The following is a 17,000-nucleotide window of genomic DNA, read 5'->3' on the forward strand; positions in this document are numbered from 1 at the left end:
CTGGTGACAAATACATGTGGGTATAGACGATTTGTTATACAGTAAGTACAGTTGTATGCAGTAAAATCCTAGAGGCTACTGTCCCTTTAAATACTTTATTGCTTCTTAGATGCGTACGTACCACAAGACTCTAAAAGACGGTGATTATATATACTCACTTCATCTATAAATCCTGGCCGTATTGTTATAAAAATCATGTATGTCCGTATCCAATACCGACCAATTAATACCTGCTTGAATTCCTTTCCATAAATTGACATGCTGTTTCTTTAATTAACCCGGCCGCTCCTCAAATCGAACTCCCTTCTCATACTGCTCCCTATAAACACAATTGCGCATCATAACACAGTCAGCTAAATAGCTATTGCTGTTGTTAATGGTCCGTAGTCAACTTGAGTCATGTGTTAAATATAAGCATATATCTCAGTGACTCCAGGGGCGTAGCTATAGTCGGGGGGCATCTATAGGGGCAGTTGCCCCCCCCCCCAGAAAAAATAGATACAATACATGGTCAAAGGCGGTCACCTTCCCAGAACACACCATGTACATGGCTTTGCCCCCCCCTCCAGGAAAAATTGGTTTGCTACGTAGCGTATACGCTTCTGCAGTCTGGTTATAACTTAGCATGCGTGTTATTTTCGTATGTATATATCGGTTTCCTTTATCAGTTGCTACGGGTTTTATGTTTACTATCCATAAAATTTATCATGGTCTGGTCAGGTGAAGGAATTGACATTCCCTCTTGCTTGATGAAGCCTGTTCGTTGCACTTCATCATCTGAACATGATAATTGTTTTCAACATGTGCCAGCTTCTAAGGATCCCATTAAGTTTAGCTCCTTTAATTGTGTCTCTCATTCCGTATTGGAATTCTCTCCCTTCCTCGTAAATAGACAATTTGAGGCGATCGGCAGTGTTGATCTGTCTATTTGATCAACTTAAGTTATAATTATCTCATAGACTCTTTCCGTCTTCGATATAGTATAGTCCCTTGGACTTGGAAGACTATGTTAACAATGTTTTATTTACGAGGCCACTTTATTTACGAGGTCGTTTTATTTATTGTCGCCTAATTACTCATGCATATAGTGATGTCACAAGTTTTAAGCGTACATGAACTTAGCTGCTCCTGGCGTTGTAGCGTGTCACGTTAAGCTATAGTTATTTATTATTAACATAGCTATGTTATGAGCAAGGTTGTTGATATATCCTTTACCAATTTACTGTTATAAAATTAAAATAATAGATGAGTCAATCACCACCTATTAGAAGTAAATCGTTGAAGATTATATATCTCTATGCGACAGTGTGGAAGTCTGATTGTGTGAGCTTTCGCTTGTTCGTTCGTGTGTTCACTCACACCCACATACAAGTTTGATGCCGACGATTTGTGGGTGCCTTTCGGGGAATTTTGGTGTGGCATTTCGGTGCTTTTCTGTATTTCGTCTTGTCAGTAACTCCGCCGCTGAGTGTCGCTGCATGTTTTTGCGGTCAAATATGGCAGCGCGCATAAAAATCGTCGTTTTTCACTACCGTTTATAATATCATAGATAATATACAGACAAAAACTTAAAAAAAACATGTGCAGTGCTAATTGTTCGTAAACTGGCATGATTGTGGAAACACGCGACAGCCTACTTCACCCTAGTGCAGTGTGGCTCCATACTTAGTAGTTGTATTACTTGTGATCATTTTCTTACGCCGTGGCTTACTTGCGGCATTCGACTCGGCGAAGTAGGAAGTTCACCATCTAAGTTACTGTTGTTGAATTACGACAAAATGGCTTTGCTGTTGAGAAGCTCGCTGATGCATTCAGTTGCTAAACTTGGTTGCATTAATTATTTCAAGATACTTCTTCCGTGCAACCGCAACCTCTTCCATGGTGTGAGTAGGAACGCTACCACTACCAGTACCAAGTCCAAATCACCAAAAATGACCCACTTTGAGGTGGACGCAAATGTGCCGACTGACGTTCTATTGTATTCCTACACTAATGACAGGTTTTTTCGATTACTGACTATATTCGGTGCGTCGCAGTTCCTGTTCTGGATGTATATGAGTAACTTTGCATACTCATCATTGCGTGATATTAGCAGCAGCAAAGAAGGCAATGAATCGAATGATGCTGACACGAATCAGAAAGTGGTTGAAACTGATGGAAACACTGTCGCTTGGTGGAAGAATATTAACCTTGGAGAGAACAAGATTAGGACTGGTCTTACAATGCTGTGCACTGCACTCGGTATATTTATTTAACAAGTTATATATTTAATTTTCACACATCTAAACAGGATTTCTTCTGAGGGGAAATTAGACAATGGCGGTAATGGCCAGTTTGGGGGAAAAACGCAAATGATGGATTCAAAGGCGTGCAGTAGGCACGAATGTCGATTCTGCAGGCAGACGCGGGGGAGAGAGGTAGAGGGGGGTTCTGGGGGTTTCCCCCAGCAAAATTTTAAAAATGTGAATGACTTAGACTGCATTTGAGGTACCCCGAAAATAAAATTTCACCTTTTAGTTTAAATCTTACTCTATTGAATACTGTAAATCTTACTACTGACCTACCAAATCTCACGCTGAGCATTTCGCGGGATACTCACGCATCTGGACCCATTCTCCCGCACTCCTGCATGCCCTACACATTCTCACACATTCACGCAAAAGAAAAAAAAGAAGAAAAAAAGCAGCCCGCGACACCCCTGTTACCAGAGTTCGAATTTTGGCTGAAAATCTAGTGGACAGCAGGTTGTTGGACAGAAAGTTGGTGGTCCTGCACAAAAGTTGGTGGTCCGCTTATTTACTAGCAGAGAGTAACAAAATAGTATACAAAAATAACCATTGGCATCAACAGCATACATGTAACTTAGAGTTGGTCAAATAATATATTTCAACTCTAGGAATGTCGGGGGAGCTTCTGGGAAAGGTTTTACTTTCGATTTACGCCTCCCCAGCCCTCGGTACCCCCATGCATAGATCAATGCTGCCGCATATCCGCAAAGTTACAAGTGCCTAGAATTTTGATGAAAGAATAGAAGTATATACAGTTTACATTGCTTCTAGATATCTAACTGAATAAAAATAGTCCACTTTCTGCATAAAGAAAGGTGACGAATTCAGTTAACAGCTTTGATTACGTGCGTGTCAGGTGTCACTGGTCGTTCCCTCACTCCCCACGATAACCCCTGCGACATATGAACTTATTGTTATGCAGTCATAAAAACACTGGGCTACGCTACTATACATGCCGCAATCGATTTTTTTTTACTGTCACGAGGTTTTGTTCGTGTGGCGAATCATGCGTTGAGTGACTTCATGCCCAGATGTTTTGGATCTTCAGGCTCTAGATGTTTTGGATACCCCGTCTACGGAACAGAGAATGCGCCACCGTTTAAAAGTCTGTCTAAACTGCCGTTGCGATAACCGTAGTATTTCAGCGTAATATGAGGGGAAAAAGTGCCGGTCAGGAGGACCGGCAGTTTCGTAGAGTTGGTGGCCGAAGCAAAAACTTGGTGGCCTCAGGCCTCCGGGTCGGCACTAATTTCGAATGCTGCCTGTTAGTGTTACCCACGTCCGTGGCTGTGCACATCGTGGCTCGTGCTTGCTGGCTGGGGTGGCATTCATTGAAGTACGGGTGGGGGCGAATTCACTGATTGTTAGTCGCGTGGGCATGCTTATTGCTGTATATGTAGGGGTGGACACCGCTGGTATGAGGGAGCGACAGCAAAACTTTCCCGGAATCGAGGAAAAAGCTGCAATCGGGGATGACACAGGATCGAGTGTGCCGGCACGCAAAAAGAAACGTTGCTGTGAATTTCATTACGATTTCCCATGTATATAGTCAGAAGCACGTTGTGTTATTTACGTATCTGTTTATTTTTGGATTGAAACTATTTTGACAACTGCGGGTAAATACAGGAACATTTTCACAATGGCGTTGTTAAATTTGACAACGGCGGTGCGCCGCAGTGCCTCCTATGTAGAAGAAACCCTGTCTAATACACAGATCTGTCTGGCATATATATGCCATCACTAAAAAATAGAAAAAAACAGATGTGTGATTTTTCCGTTTCTTGGCGGAATTCTGCTTTCTTAACAGCCCCTGGTCGATTTTGTGAAACGTCCAAATTTGTAATAAAAATTTAACAATTAAAAAAAAAAAATTTTATATTACAAAAATGATGTTCACTCTAGACCGGGACTAAAATTAATAGCAGGGAAATTAAAAATTATTTCAAAGTTCTCGATGCCAGGAAATGGCTCAGATTGCAAGAAAATGCTTCCTTACTCCCAGGCCCCTGGGCTGGCAGTTCATTTTTTGTTATCAAACCCCAGCAATCACACCTCTGGTTTGTTTTGGTATAATTTTGTTAGTTTACTTGAATTATTTGAGAGATTTGAACCTGACCTGAATGGAATTGAATGAAAAATGTCAAAATATTTCAAATCTGCTTAAATTCGGACATTTGTTTGTTTTACAGGGTACACAATTCTTTTCGGCTCCTTGTTCTATCCTTTGCGGACCATCCATACACTACACTTGTTAAAGGGTGGACAGGCAGTGAGAATCACAACATATGGAGCTTTAGCCCGCAAAAGACCCTTCATCAAAGACCTTGCTGAAATATCATGTTATGTTGCACGCCAGAGTGCAACGGCAGCAGTGCCACTCAAAGTGAAAGGCCGAACATTTTTTTATCTGATGGATGTAAAGAAGGGTGCTTTTCACAATACCAAGCTATTTGACAGTACTGTTGGTCTAAAAAGGAAGTTCACTCGATAGATTGCTCTTTTATGCACAGTATCTGGATCAATAAGTTATTTGCAGCACATGTCTCTTAAATTCATGGTTCCAACATGTCTATTCAACATTCAAACTATTAAAAATTACACAATTTGGCAATACTTACTTCATGTTGCTTTTATTTTGCTTTTTTTTCTAAATGCTGTTTTGATGGCATGTTATACAAGAAATTGATTCAACACTGTACTGCTGTTTAGTTGTCACTAAAGAAGTATACTCGTAACTATCCACTGATCTATACAATTTTTGTATAATTTGTAGTATTTTGAATTGTAAAAAATGTGAATTTTTTGTATCAATACACAAAGGTTAGCATTCCAGTGACGTTTTGCCCCTCGAGAGTTCCTCATTGTGAAAGTTTAGCTCGAATTGTTTAATGCTGCTTTAGCTATCGGTACAGGCGTGCCTTCTTGGGGGTGATTTAAACATTTTTATGCTTAAATTTTATCATTGCCAGTTTCTGCGAACTTCCTGCGTGCATGCTGTGTGTTGTTTGTCAGGGTTTAGAGGCCCTGGCTATGGAGGTTGTAGAATTCCTTGCTTAATCAACAGTAGTACAATGCAGAAAATACAACAAAAATCTAAGCACATTATTCATGAACATATAATTATGTCACTGCAAAAAATGAGACAAGTACATGGAGACATTCCAACTTTTGCTTACATGTTCAGAAATACAGGCAGGAAGGAATGGGCACCACGATGGAGATTTCGATCAAGCACTTTTTTCACCTCGACAGTCATTGAAACAATTGTAAACCTCTTCTCGGGTCACTACACTACACACTCGACCTAGCCACTGCAGCACACCGGACCTGGCACGGTGGTTGAAACCCTCAAAGTCTACAGGGCTCTGGTAATAGGGGGCATTCAAGGAGATGTCCCTTGTTAGATATTGTAAAACTAATATCGATGAACAAGTTTACCATATACATAAAACTAGTTTCCACTCTAGCAGTGCTCAATTTTAAGGGTTGTTTGGGGTTGTCCGGAGGACAACCAGGAGAGTAGCATATGGTTGTCCCTCAAGAGTTTTGGTTGTCCGGATATTATTTAAACATGTGCTGCATGCGCTCTGCTCACGTGATGCTCAGTGCTGTAAAGCAAAAGGCCTTATCATGTACATTTTCTACGTATTGCAGTGACAGCAGACATGGCCATTCGCATTGTTTCACTCATTATATGAAGAGAATAAAATATTGGTAATGTGGTAAATGATGCTGGGATCAATGACGTATAATAATAGTAATATTATTAGTAAAAGTTGCATGAAATTTATTTCATAACATTTACATTAAGTTAACTAACACTACTAACATTACTAACACTGTGTCAAGTGAGTACAGATGAGTAAAAATTGAAAATTAACACGAAACATTGTGTTGTTAAACACGTGATGTTATACTTTGTATCAAGCAAGCCAGACAATGCTTCTAGACATGTACGGTTGCAGCGTATTGTGCAACCCTGGCCGTATGTAAAATGAACGCGCGCATTATGAATATACATTTTTTTATAGAGGTTGGACACCGGACAACCACGGAAGCAATTTGTAGTTGCCCGAGAGAAAATCCAGTCTTCACGGACGACCAGACAGCTGTTAAAATTGAGCCCTGCTCTAGGTTTTAGCACCATCTTCTACAAAGAATATTAATTTTACAATGTGCCAAGTATTTTTCAATAACAACTTGGACATCATTTACAACACTAACTATATACTTAGGCAGGCTATGTAATGAATGATTTTATTGGTCTTATGATTGCGAGCAAATATATGAACAAAAATCACTTCTTTACCCTCTTATATTTAATTATAAATTGAAAGTAAATAGGGTGGATATATTGGATATAGGGAACCACTTTGAACTAACACTCGCATACAAAACCATATTGTTAATGAAATTAACCAATGTGGTAATAATGGTTACCTTGTGGTCTAGCAAATAATATAAGGCGATTTCCCATGTGTTCCATAACGTGAACATATAATCACAGCTACATTACTCACAATACTTCTCTAAAACTAGAAAGAGCAGTTGTCTCCAACTACATGTATCCCTCGTGTTCTCCCCAAGATGTGTAAGTATACGAAGTTTGGTTGCGCTAGGTCAATTAGGGGCCGAGTTATAGAGCGGAAGGGAAATATGATGAAGGTCAAGGTCAAGGTCAAATAAAGGTTGCAGTGACCTGGTTTCGGTACGCGACACACCTTCTCCCCAAGATGTGTAAGTATACCAAGTTTGGTCGTGCTAGGTCAATTAGGGGCTGAGTTATAGAGCGGAAGGGAAATATGATCAAGGCCAAATAAAAGCCGCAGTGACCTGGGTTTGGTACGCGACACACATTCTCCCCAAGATGTGTAAGTATAGCAAGTTTGGTCGCGCTAGGTCAATTAGGGGCCGAGTTATAGAGCGAAAGGGAAATATGATCAAGGTCAAGGTAAAGGTCGCAGTGACCTGGTTTTGGTACGCTGCTCACCTTCTCCCCAAGATGTGTAAGTATACCAAGTTTGGTAGCGCTAGGTCAATTAGGGGTCGAGTTATAGAGCGGCAGGGAAATTCTCTGCGGCGGACCGAGCGGCGGCAGCGGCTGGGGAGACATGACACCATAGTATCACCGCCGACTTCGTCGCAGGGGATACAATTACTTTCTTAACAATCTAACAGTCCGTAAAGCACAAAACCAAATTGAGATTGTCTATACATCTATTAGTCTAAATAATATAATTAATAAGTGCAATTGTAGTGTTATGAAGTCACGTATCCAATAACTCACTCTAATCATAGCATACTTTCCGAGAGAGAAGATATATATTCACATGACGTTTACCAATACAAACTGGTGATGCTGAAGCTGGCTTGACAGTACACACAAGCTGGTCTAGTATGAAGAAATGTATGTGTTTGCATCAAAAGGTTCCAGGTACCTGAAAAAGTTACAGCATCATACTGAATGAATGATACATAAATAGCTAACACATACTTGTGTGTCACATAATTACTTGTGGCAATATGACTGTAGGCGAGCCAATTAGTGGCTATAATGACTAGGCAGAACATACTTGGGGTTGAAGTTCTCCACTCTGGCTCTGAGAATGCTTGGTCCCAGCAATTTGCTCAGCTCATTCAGACATGTACTGGCTGCGCTTGATGCCAGAGCATTGTCACACGACTGCAACAATATGATAGTAAATGACCACCGACTTGACGTTTGTTTCAATCACTAATTCAATCAAATTATTCAAATGAGAACAGCATGAATGTGAGCATTCAACACATAAATATTTCAGCATTTAATTGCAAGCATTCGTGTACATACCAGCGCATAGAAGACTGGGTCTAAAAACAACTCCAGGTGGGTTTTGAATATCTTCTTTCCTACCCCTTTTGCAATTATTGGAAGCTGAAGAAAATATAAAGAAAATAAAAAAATTGAGATGGAACCAGAGAACAGTAATAGTATCATATTAACTGCTACTTTTTATACCCTACTTGAGTCACTGGCCTTACCACACCCTCTAATTTCATTATCTTTGCATTTGGCAGATTTTCTTTGAATATATTTTCCTAACAATGATAGCAACTTCTGATAATAACACTAGATTGAAAGCACCAGGCATATAAATTCACCTGCTTGCACAATGACTCGAGAAAAACGTAGTGCTGGTGATAGTGATGTAGTCCACTGGCCTTGGCCAGCACAGGTAGCAGATCGAATACTTCTTTGCTGCATTCTGATATACTTGCCAGTTCCGCCATCATGTGAACACAACTTCAATGAAGAAAGGACAGGCGTGAGCAAGAAATGTCTACTGCTAGTTCATATGCTCAGTTGCACATAAATCATTATATTCGAAAATAGAGGCATTCCTGTAGAACTGGGGACATGGACACACTTTTACAATACATACAGTTATGTTTAATTAAAAACTATAATAAAAGTAAACATGCAACTGTTGTTGGCATTGAGACATTCATTACCCATCTCCGACTTCCCATGGCTCCGGGGGTCTACGAAACTGATGGTCCATGCAGCCACCAGCTCTCATCTTTGGTGCAAGAGAGCCACAGGAGTACATCTGAGTAAACCAAAAACATACACGGAATCATATAACTTTACCAAGTAGAAACGACTACGTTCAGTTGCCTGTTCATAAAACTATCAAACTTCAAAAGTACCTGTTGTATTCGCTACTGAAAATTACTTACAAGTTGATTGGAATGAAGCTCAGGATCATTGTCTCTAGCTCGTTTTGCAACTCCAAATGTGGCGGGACCTTTTTCCAGTCCACCATACTTCTCTTGTGTCTCTTCCTGCATCTTGACATTCTCTAAGCCCTCCGTGATCTTGCAAATAACTTTCTCTATGGCTTCGCACTCTATGGAAATCATTCAAATAGATAAAATAACACACCACATTATCATACAGCCATTATACCATTGTTTAACGACTGATAAAAAGTATGAAATATTCTAACCAGACGGGGTGACACATGTTGACATCTATGGGCAATTAAACGAAAATCAGATTTTAGAGTTACTTTAGAGCATGAAGAGGAAATAAAACTGAATCTTACTGTAGACGCGGACAATGTTTGCCAGTGCTGATGCTGCCCCCTGTCTGACAGATGGGATTACGTCAGATAGATTCGAAAAGAAGAGTGGATACAGTTGACAAAGGTATGGCTTAGATTCATCCGGGAAGCAGAATATGAAGTTGCCACACGCAAGACACGCGGCTGGAATAAACAAATAATCATAATGTTACCCTGTTGAGTTTTTATGTTTAAAAACAATACATATGATAATAGAAATATGTACGAATATAATGTATTTGAGGAATCGGTATCATTACGTACATTTGAGTTCTAGAATGTTCCTCTTGAAAATTATATACACACAGGAATTAAAATTAACATATTTCTGCTTTTCTAATATCTGCTGCTGGAATAGTAAAAGAGATCAATTGTGTGGTCAATGATATATCCAGGTAGATGTGATATCAACTAGTGTATGTGGTGAATCAGTACACGGTGTGTGCTTACCATCACGTACAGGCCAACTGTCATCATTGAAGCAGACGAGTAAGGCATCAAGTAGAGGAGGAACAAAAGGTCTTACAGCATCCTGCTTGATCTAAAACCCGAGACATAAAAGTTAACACAGAACCAGTTAAGCATGAATACAAACAAGCCAATTTGAAACTTCATATAATTTTTAGTCTTTTGCAGTTTATATTCATGATATGCAGATCAATTACATTGTAATGTATTCTAATTGTAAAAGTAATTGTTATCATTGATTATTTGTTTCTTCACAGCAAGTAACTGCAAAATGGTTTATTGTTGCATGGAACTGTCATCACACAGTACAGTTAGCCTAGTTGATAATTAAAATGTCATAGTTATGTTATATGTCACGATAGATGGCAGCACTGGCTGTTACATACTCTACGAGTTCTGTATCTAATTGCGTATCCGTAGTACGAAACTACGACATGGTGTCAGAAATGGGATCAGGAACAACTCGTCAGTAGTATGTACTCAGCATACCAGTCGCATAGTTGACAATTATATCACTAGAACAGTGTTAATATTATCACGAGTGTGACAACGTAGCTGAGATATCAACGTGCTCATTGTTTACGCTGCAATGGCGGAATTGGCAAGAATACCGTGTTTCCTAGAATGGACTGGCCTTCACCTGATGCGCTGCAAGCATTCAAGAAATTCAGGAAAATGTGTGAGCTTTACTTCGACGGACCACTCAAGAACAAAAGCGAGACAGAGAAAATCAGCTATCTGCAGATATGGACAACAGGCGACGAGGGTATGGAGCTCGTTTCCACGTGGAATTTAACAAATGATGAAAAGAATCAGCTCAGTACTGATTGGAGAAAATTTGGGGAGTTCGTTGGACCCAAGAGCAACTTTCGCTTGGCTAAATACAAATTATGCACATTGAGAAAGGAACCTGGTGAGTGTGTAGATCTCTCCCTGAAGAAAATATGCACTCTAGTCAACGAATGCAAGTTCAGTAATGCTAACGAACACATTATTGACACTCTAATTTTTGGCTGCAACAATCCCCGTGTTCAGGCAAAGTTGCTGGAATACGATGACACTCTAACTCTTGATAGAGCCATCGATGTTGCCAGAATGCTGGAAGCAACGAACAACCAGTTGCAAATTAGATGCACAGATACTAGAGTAGACGCAATGAAGCACATGGACCGTCCGCATCAAGCCCCATCACACAAGTATCAGAGCAGACAGAAGAGTGTTTGCGGAAGCTGCGGCACCTTCCATGACCGATCTCAAAGATCGATGTGCCCTGCTTTCGGAACTAAATGCAAAGCATGTGGCAAAAGTAACCACTGGCGATCTGTATGCCGCTCCTTCAAGACCGCGAAAGGAGGGCAAGGATTCAAGCCGAAAACTGGTTACCACCAAGCCAAAGACTCAAGGCCCAAGTACAAACAGGGTATATACATAGCTTAGCTTTAGCTACTATTGGCACTGGGCACAGTGATGACCGGCCAGTTAGCACACAACTGTACTCCACTGCAGATTGATAGTGTAAGATCCATCTACGATACACAGACAGTACTCAAGGTACACGTGAATTCTGGAGGATGCAACATGCCGTTGATATGCAAAATTGACATGGGAGCAGAAGGAAACGTCATTCCGATTAGCACGTACAAACAGCTGTGTCCAGACCAACGCTGCGACTCTAATGGTACAATCATCGGATTAACACCATCTGATACTAAGATTACTGCATTTGGATGTCAATCCATACAGCACTACGGTACATGTATGCTCACCCTCACTCACAATGGATGCTCCAATGCATACCCATTCCATGTAGTCAATGCTGATGGACCAACTATCTTGAGTCTCCCTACATGCCGGGATATGAAGCTAGTTACGCTGAACTACAGCATTACTACGCAACAAGACACAACAGCTACACAGGAGACTACAGGTGATCCTGCTGCTAAAGCTGAACTACTGCGTCAACACAAGGATTGTTTCGAAGGCATCAGGTGTTTCAAAGGTGAATTTCACGCCACCTCCGACCCCACAGTGCCACCGGTGATACATACACCACGGCGAGTTCCAGAGGCATTATCCCCAGGTGATTCTGTATGTGTACTAGATCCCCACAGCCATCACTGGGAACCTAGAATGGTGAAAACCAATGAACATAATCGCTCCTATGTTGTGGCGACAAATGGAAGCAGATTCAAGCGGAATCGATGCCAGTTGCACCGTACAGGAGAAAGCTTCAGTAGCGGCCAGGCAGACATCGCATCAGAGAATGCACCAGTTCTCCCATCGACTGATTCTCTGCCTACTGAGAGCGTATCGCAGGAACGCACTTCACCTCCAGCTACCCCCGATTCACCTCCAGCTACCCCCGATTCACCTCCAGCTACCCCCGATTCACCTCCAGCTACCCCCGATTCACCTCCAGCTACCCCAGCCAGAAAAGTGAAGCCATCTGAAAGACTAGACTTATGAACATTTTCTGTAGAGCCATATCATTGTTTTTACACAGTACTGTATTCGTGAAATTTGAGTTCAATTTTAACCTTCAGAAAGAAAGGGATGTCATTGTTGTTATGTGTAACAATAGATGGCAGCACTGGCTGATATAGTGAGGCAAGCATGGTTCTGCTAAATAGACGTACTTGTTACATAATCTACGAGTTCTGTATCTAATTGCGTATATATGTAGAACGAACCTACGACATAAAACATTTTGTGAATTACAGTTGAACATAACCATATTGTAACAAGTTTTCTGTTACACACGAAATATATTATAAATGTTGAGCATTTGCCATCCCACAATGTGTAAACAGTGTACCTTTGAGCCTAGTTCAGCTATGCATGCACATGCAGCCTCTCTCACAGCATGGTTGTCAGCCTTTGTCTGTGCTATGTAGTATTCTTGCTAAAAGAAATCATGCGAATCACAATTACTGCACATGCGGAATTGTGCATGTAACGTAACATTAACCAGAAGTTAAAACAGCATAGCTCAGTATACTGAAGATAATATGATTAATATTTAAATCAAAAGTTAACCTTACTGCCTTGCAAAAAATGTCTTACCACATCTGCAATATATTTTTCGACTAGGTAGCAACCTTGGGTGTGTGCAATCTGCCGCCAAGTTTCCTGAGAGTAAATCCTTACTCCTTCTGCCACATAATACCTGCACAACAATATTAGAGATAAACTCGCAGACTAATCGCTATCTATCTAAATAAACACCTGAACTTTTCCAGCATTTTGTACAAAGCTCACTAAAAATATTTACAACCTACCACTACTAATCTCAACCAAATACCTAGTATCTTGTGCCTATAGTATAGCCAACCTGTGGGAAAAGAATGTGTACTAACTGTAGATAGCATACTGCACATGCTAGATGTGGAAACTCCGTCGCTGGGAATATTTAACTGGTGGCAATTGGACCTCTCAATTCACAATATTTTATTCCCAACATGTTTTAGTAGCTAGGTGTGCACCAACCATAAAAAACTATTTCCATACACAATACCAGTAATGCAAGTTTGAGCATGAACATATCTATACAATGAACACACGAAAGATCACCATACAGCCTGTTCTAACACTGTTTCATAATTTTCGACAATGGCCTCCATGTGCCACTCTAGGCTGCACCAGTGTGCAGTATGAATTAACACTGTTGACTCAAGTAGTCAAGTTGCATCATTTCCAGTCTAGCATAGCAATGTATAATACTGTGACTTTAGAAATGCTGTAGACTTGACTCATCAATATTATTATACAATTATATTGTGCATGTACCAACCATTGGTACATAGAAATAAATGAATAGAAACCACAGTACTCTACTAATTCTACTTATTGTGTGCCATCTAGTGGTGCTTTACGAAAACTATGAAATGGCACCATTGCTGGAATAGCTAGTATAGCTGATAGGGTCTATGTCTCCCTGGGTACCAATTAAAAAAATACACGGGGGCTCGGGGCGATTTAGCCCCCGAAATGCCAAAAAGAGCCCCGGAAATGCCAAAAAGAGCCCCCGTAAATTTGCATAGAGTTCAATGCAAACCAAATTTTAGAGTGCTATTTCATGCACGCGAGTTTGAAAAGTAGCCCCCGAAAAATAAATAATATTTTTTTCCCTGTGGGTACTGCCGGACACTCCGGCTGCTGTTGTCAATAAGTTAAAATTTAAATCCTCCCCGCGCCTATGTGGCGCATAGGGCGGTGCCTATCGCCGTTTCCTTAACCCGAGGCCACGCAGCTGCTTTCACAGTAAATACTACAGCGAGGGGTTAGTCCACTGGTAGCACTGCAAGTTAACTTTCCACGATCTATCTCTATTTGCTGAGTGCTAAGCAGAGAAGCAGTGTGTACAATTTTAAATGTCTTTGGTATGACCCGGCCGGGAGTCGAACCCCCGACCTTCTGCATGCGAGGGGAGCACTGTTGTCAATAACAACAATCAATAATATCAACAATCAACAATCAACAAACAATCATGGCAGCAACAATAACAGACGTTAGTAGCAACATTAGTAACAGCAACAACAACAGCAGCCGCAGTGTTTGGCAGTACCCAGGGAGACATAGACCTTATGAGCGCTAGTATAGTGGTCTGTTAGATATACAGTATATATATTATTCATGGTATGTTCATGTGTATTATCTTACACCTGATAATATACGTTCATAGTTCTTATAACTTATACTAATTACCTGTTGAGACACATTTTCGGCAGTAGTTTTGGGAAGAACAGCTCTCGCTCCTTTTCACCAGGTAGGCTCAACATGAACTTTCTCGTTGCTATCGACGCCGCTAGCCTCACCTGCCACAATCAGTCCATCATAACCACTGCACACACACACACACCATTAGTCTATTCTTATTCCAGTGTACTGCCTCCAAAGATTCCAACATACAGTATAACTCGCATAAGTCGAAACTAATGGGACCAGCATATTTGTGCCAACTTACGAAAATGATGACATACGCGGAAGTCATCATTTTGTCGACTTATATGTAGGGCTCCCCTCCCAGGAGCCGGTCACCCCTAAACAGTCATAAACATTCTCCACACACGATGTCAGTTCGCGCCACATACATGGAACAATTGGGTCCATACAGCAATCAACACCGCTGCTGGCCATAACGCACGTACATCGTACGCACTAGCGGCAAGCGCGGCACACGCTGGCTATCTGTAACACCCGCTGTTGATTACATGTTTGGACATTGCAGGACATTTGTGGTGCACATCTGCCAAATTTTCTTGGAACACTTCCTGAAAAAATACGGTAATTCCGCGAGGCTGTGCTCTGGAACAAACTAGTTAGTATAGCAGAATTTTCAGGGAGTCACACAGGCTCCTGCAACTCGCACATCCCCTAGACTGTACACTGCACCATCGGCATTTCAGATGACAACTTAAGCGCGGCACACACGTGAGTAATTTTACTCAAGTAAAATTATGCATGCGTCAAAATACTCAATGAAAATCCACCGCACACGTGAGTATTTTGATGCATGCAACATTTTCCTTGAGTAAACTTACTCACATGTGCGCCGGGCTTTACATATGGGAAATTACTGTTGTTTGTATTACATGGGACCTGTCTGAGGGCGACGACTTGCACATAATGATGGCTTATAAAAGATGACTTAGGCGGGGCTATTCCAATGGATTATGAGAAAATCGGGACTTTGACTTCCATGACAACTTAGGCGAATTAACGAGTTAGACGATGACGACTTATGCGAGTTTTACACTATTACACTTCAGTTGAACATGGTTTATTTCCAATATAAAAATTGACACTTCCTTAACTATATGCAAAGGATAGCTTTTATCATCAACAGAAATCAGACATCAAAGTACTGCATATTTAAATATTTTGTGTTGTCCCTGCAATGTCTTTGACATTCTGATACACTGATGGATGAAATAATTGGTGGTGTAGAATGTAGAACAACACAAACGAGAGGTTTATGCCATACCTGACTCCAATTGTCAGCCAAGCCCAAAGCAAGATAGTCTGCAAATTGGTCGCCATGTTGGTAGACAGCATTGTCCGTCTTTAATGTCACACCTGAATGAGCACAATATCTTTATATGTGAACAGCATGCAAATGTGCATGTAGATGTAATTAAGTAAGCGTGTAGAGTGTCTCATGCAAGACATAAAAGCTACATGTAGGAACTATACCAATTATCTACCCACCATCGGTACCAACTCCAACGCTGACGAGTGCAGCACACACTTGGTATCCAGTCTCTCTCACAAAGCGATTTGTATGCTTTAGAACACTGAACACCAGATCTAGCAATGCCTGGTCTACACACGGATTGAACCGGTGACCACATCCTTCTATACATGCCTGAAGACACCTGCAATCACAAACATATATAAGATTGGTTATTACATTTGATTGCAAACAAATAACCATTTCTACGTGAAATACATACGAAAATCCCACTACAGATCTGGCGGTTTTTAGTATTCTTGGTTTTGAGAAACTATAGTATAGTATAGTTTTGAAAACTTTTACTGAATGTATCCTACTGCTGTGAGGCATCCCAATGAGAACATGTTATACCACATATTAGCCATTCCACGTAAGTGTATACCAGCCTAAAAAATACTTTTTTTATTACGAGAGCTCTTTTTTGATTTTGTATGAAAAAAAGAGCTCTCGTAATTTTGTTTACGGGAGCTATTTTAAGCTTGGCCAGAGCTACTTTTTCATAGCATGATTTTGTTAAAATTTTCATCATTTTGATGCACTGACTCTAATAATGTCTCAGAAGCCAGAAATTGTGTCTAATTATCGTAAAGGTGTTTCCCAAACAAAAGTCATGATTATGCTTTGGCGAAATCGACGAGGTCACAAATTATTCCTAATGGTGACAAAATCACGGAGGCCGGGTTTACATGTTGCTGTATGCATGTTGTGTACAAAGTGTGACTGCATGCACTGATTGTCTCATTCGCATTGTTTTTTAATTCAAATCTCGTTATGTCTAGCCATTCAATAAAAAAACTTGCTTGCCCGAACAGGGAAGTGCAATTTCAAGCTACCTGCCCCGGGGCGAATTTTGGTTGCCCCGGGCCATCGGGGGCCATCGGGCAAGCGGGTTTTGTCGAGCCCGGC

The 17,000-nt window shown here is 40.8% G+C and overlaps 3 protein-coding genes across 3 annotated transcripts in view; 1 reads left to right on the forward strand and 2 right to left on the reverse strand.

Annotated features, from left to right (window-relative positions):
• The window catches only part of LOC106812560 (ATP-dependent RNA helicase HAS1-like), a gene marked incomplete in the record, with an annotated part of 27,986 nt that extends 27,650 nt beyond the window's left edge, over positions 1-336 (reverse strand). Inside the window, 1 exon segment of the mRNA XM_014816459.1 lies at positions 159-336.
• Positions 337-1,479: 1,143 nt separating this feature from the next.
• LOC106812562 (transmembrane protein 223-like) lies at positions 1,480-4,910 on the forward strand. The gene is made up of 2 exons (XM_014816462.1): positions 1,480-2,241; positions 4,478-4,910. Exons 1-2 carry the CDS (start codon positions 1,779-1,781, stop codon positions 4,777-4,779), a joined length of 765 nt encoding a protein of 254 aa, XP_014671948.1. The 5' UTR covers positions 1,480-1,778; the 3' UTR covers positions 4,780-4,910.
• A 2,450-nt stretch (positions 4,911-7,360) lies between these two features.
• The window catches only part of LOC106812561, a 20,211-nt gene continuing 10,571 nt past the window's right edge, over positions 7,361-17,000 (reverse strand). The window contains exons 4-16 of the mRNA XM_014816461.1: positions 16,070-16,236; positions 15,846-15,937; positions 14,567-14,676; positions 12,926-13,028; positions 12,678-12,764; positions 9,845-9,935; positions 9,377-9,538; positions 9,009-9,178; positions 8,781-8,878; positions 8,430-8,571; positions 8,119-8,202; positions 7,862-7,971; positions 7,361-7,726 (exon numbers count right to left, since the gene is read on the reverse strand). Coding sequence (XP_014671947.1) covers positions 7,681-7,726; positions 7,862-7,971; positions 8,119-8,202; positions 8,430-8,571; positions 8,781-8,878; positions 9,009-9,178; positions 9,377-9,538; positions 9,845-9,935; positions 12,678-12,764; positions 12,926-13,028; positions 14,567-14,676; positions 15,846-15,937; positions 16,070-16,236 — 1,462 coding nt within the window. The 3' untranslated portion in view covers positions 7,361-7,680. The remainder of the gene's footprint in view (positions 7,727-7,861; positions 7,972-8,118; positions 8,203-8,429; positions 8,572-8,780; positions 8,879-9,008; positions 9,179-9,376; positions 9,539-9,844; positions 9,936-12,677; positions 12,765-12,925; positions 13,029-14,566; positions 14,677-15,845; positions 15,938-16,069; positions 16,237-17,000) is intronic.

The sequence above is a fragment of the Priapulus caudatus genome, unplaced genomic scaffold (genome assembly GCF_000485595.1).
Source record: "Priapulus caudatus unplaced genomic scaffold, Priapulus_caudatus-5.0.1 Scaffold661, whole genome shotgun sequence".
Taxonomy (NCBI): Eukaryota; Metazoa; Priapulida; class Priapulimorpha; order Priapulimorphida; family Priapulidae; genus Priapulus; species Priapulus caudatus.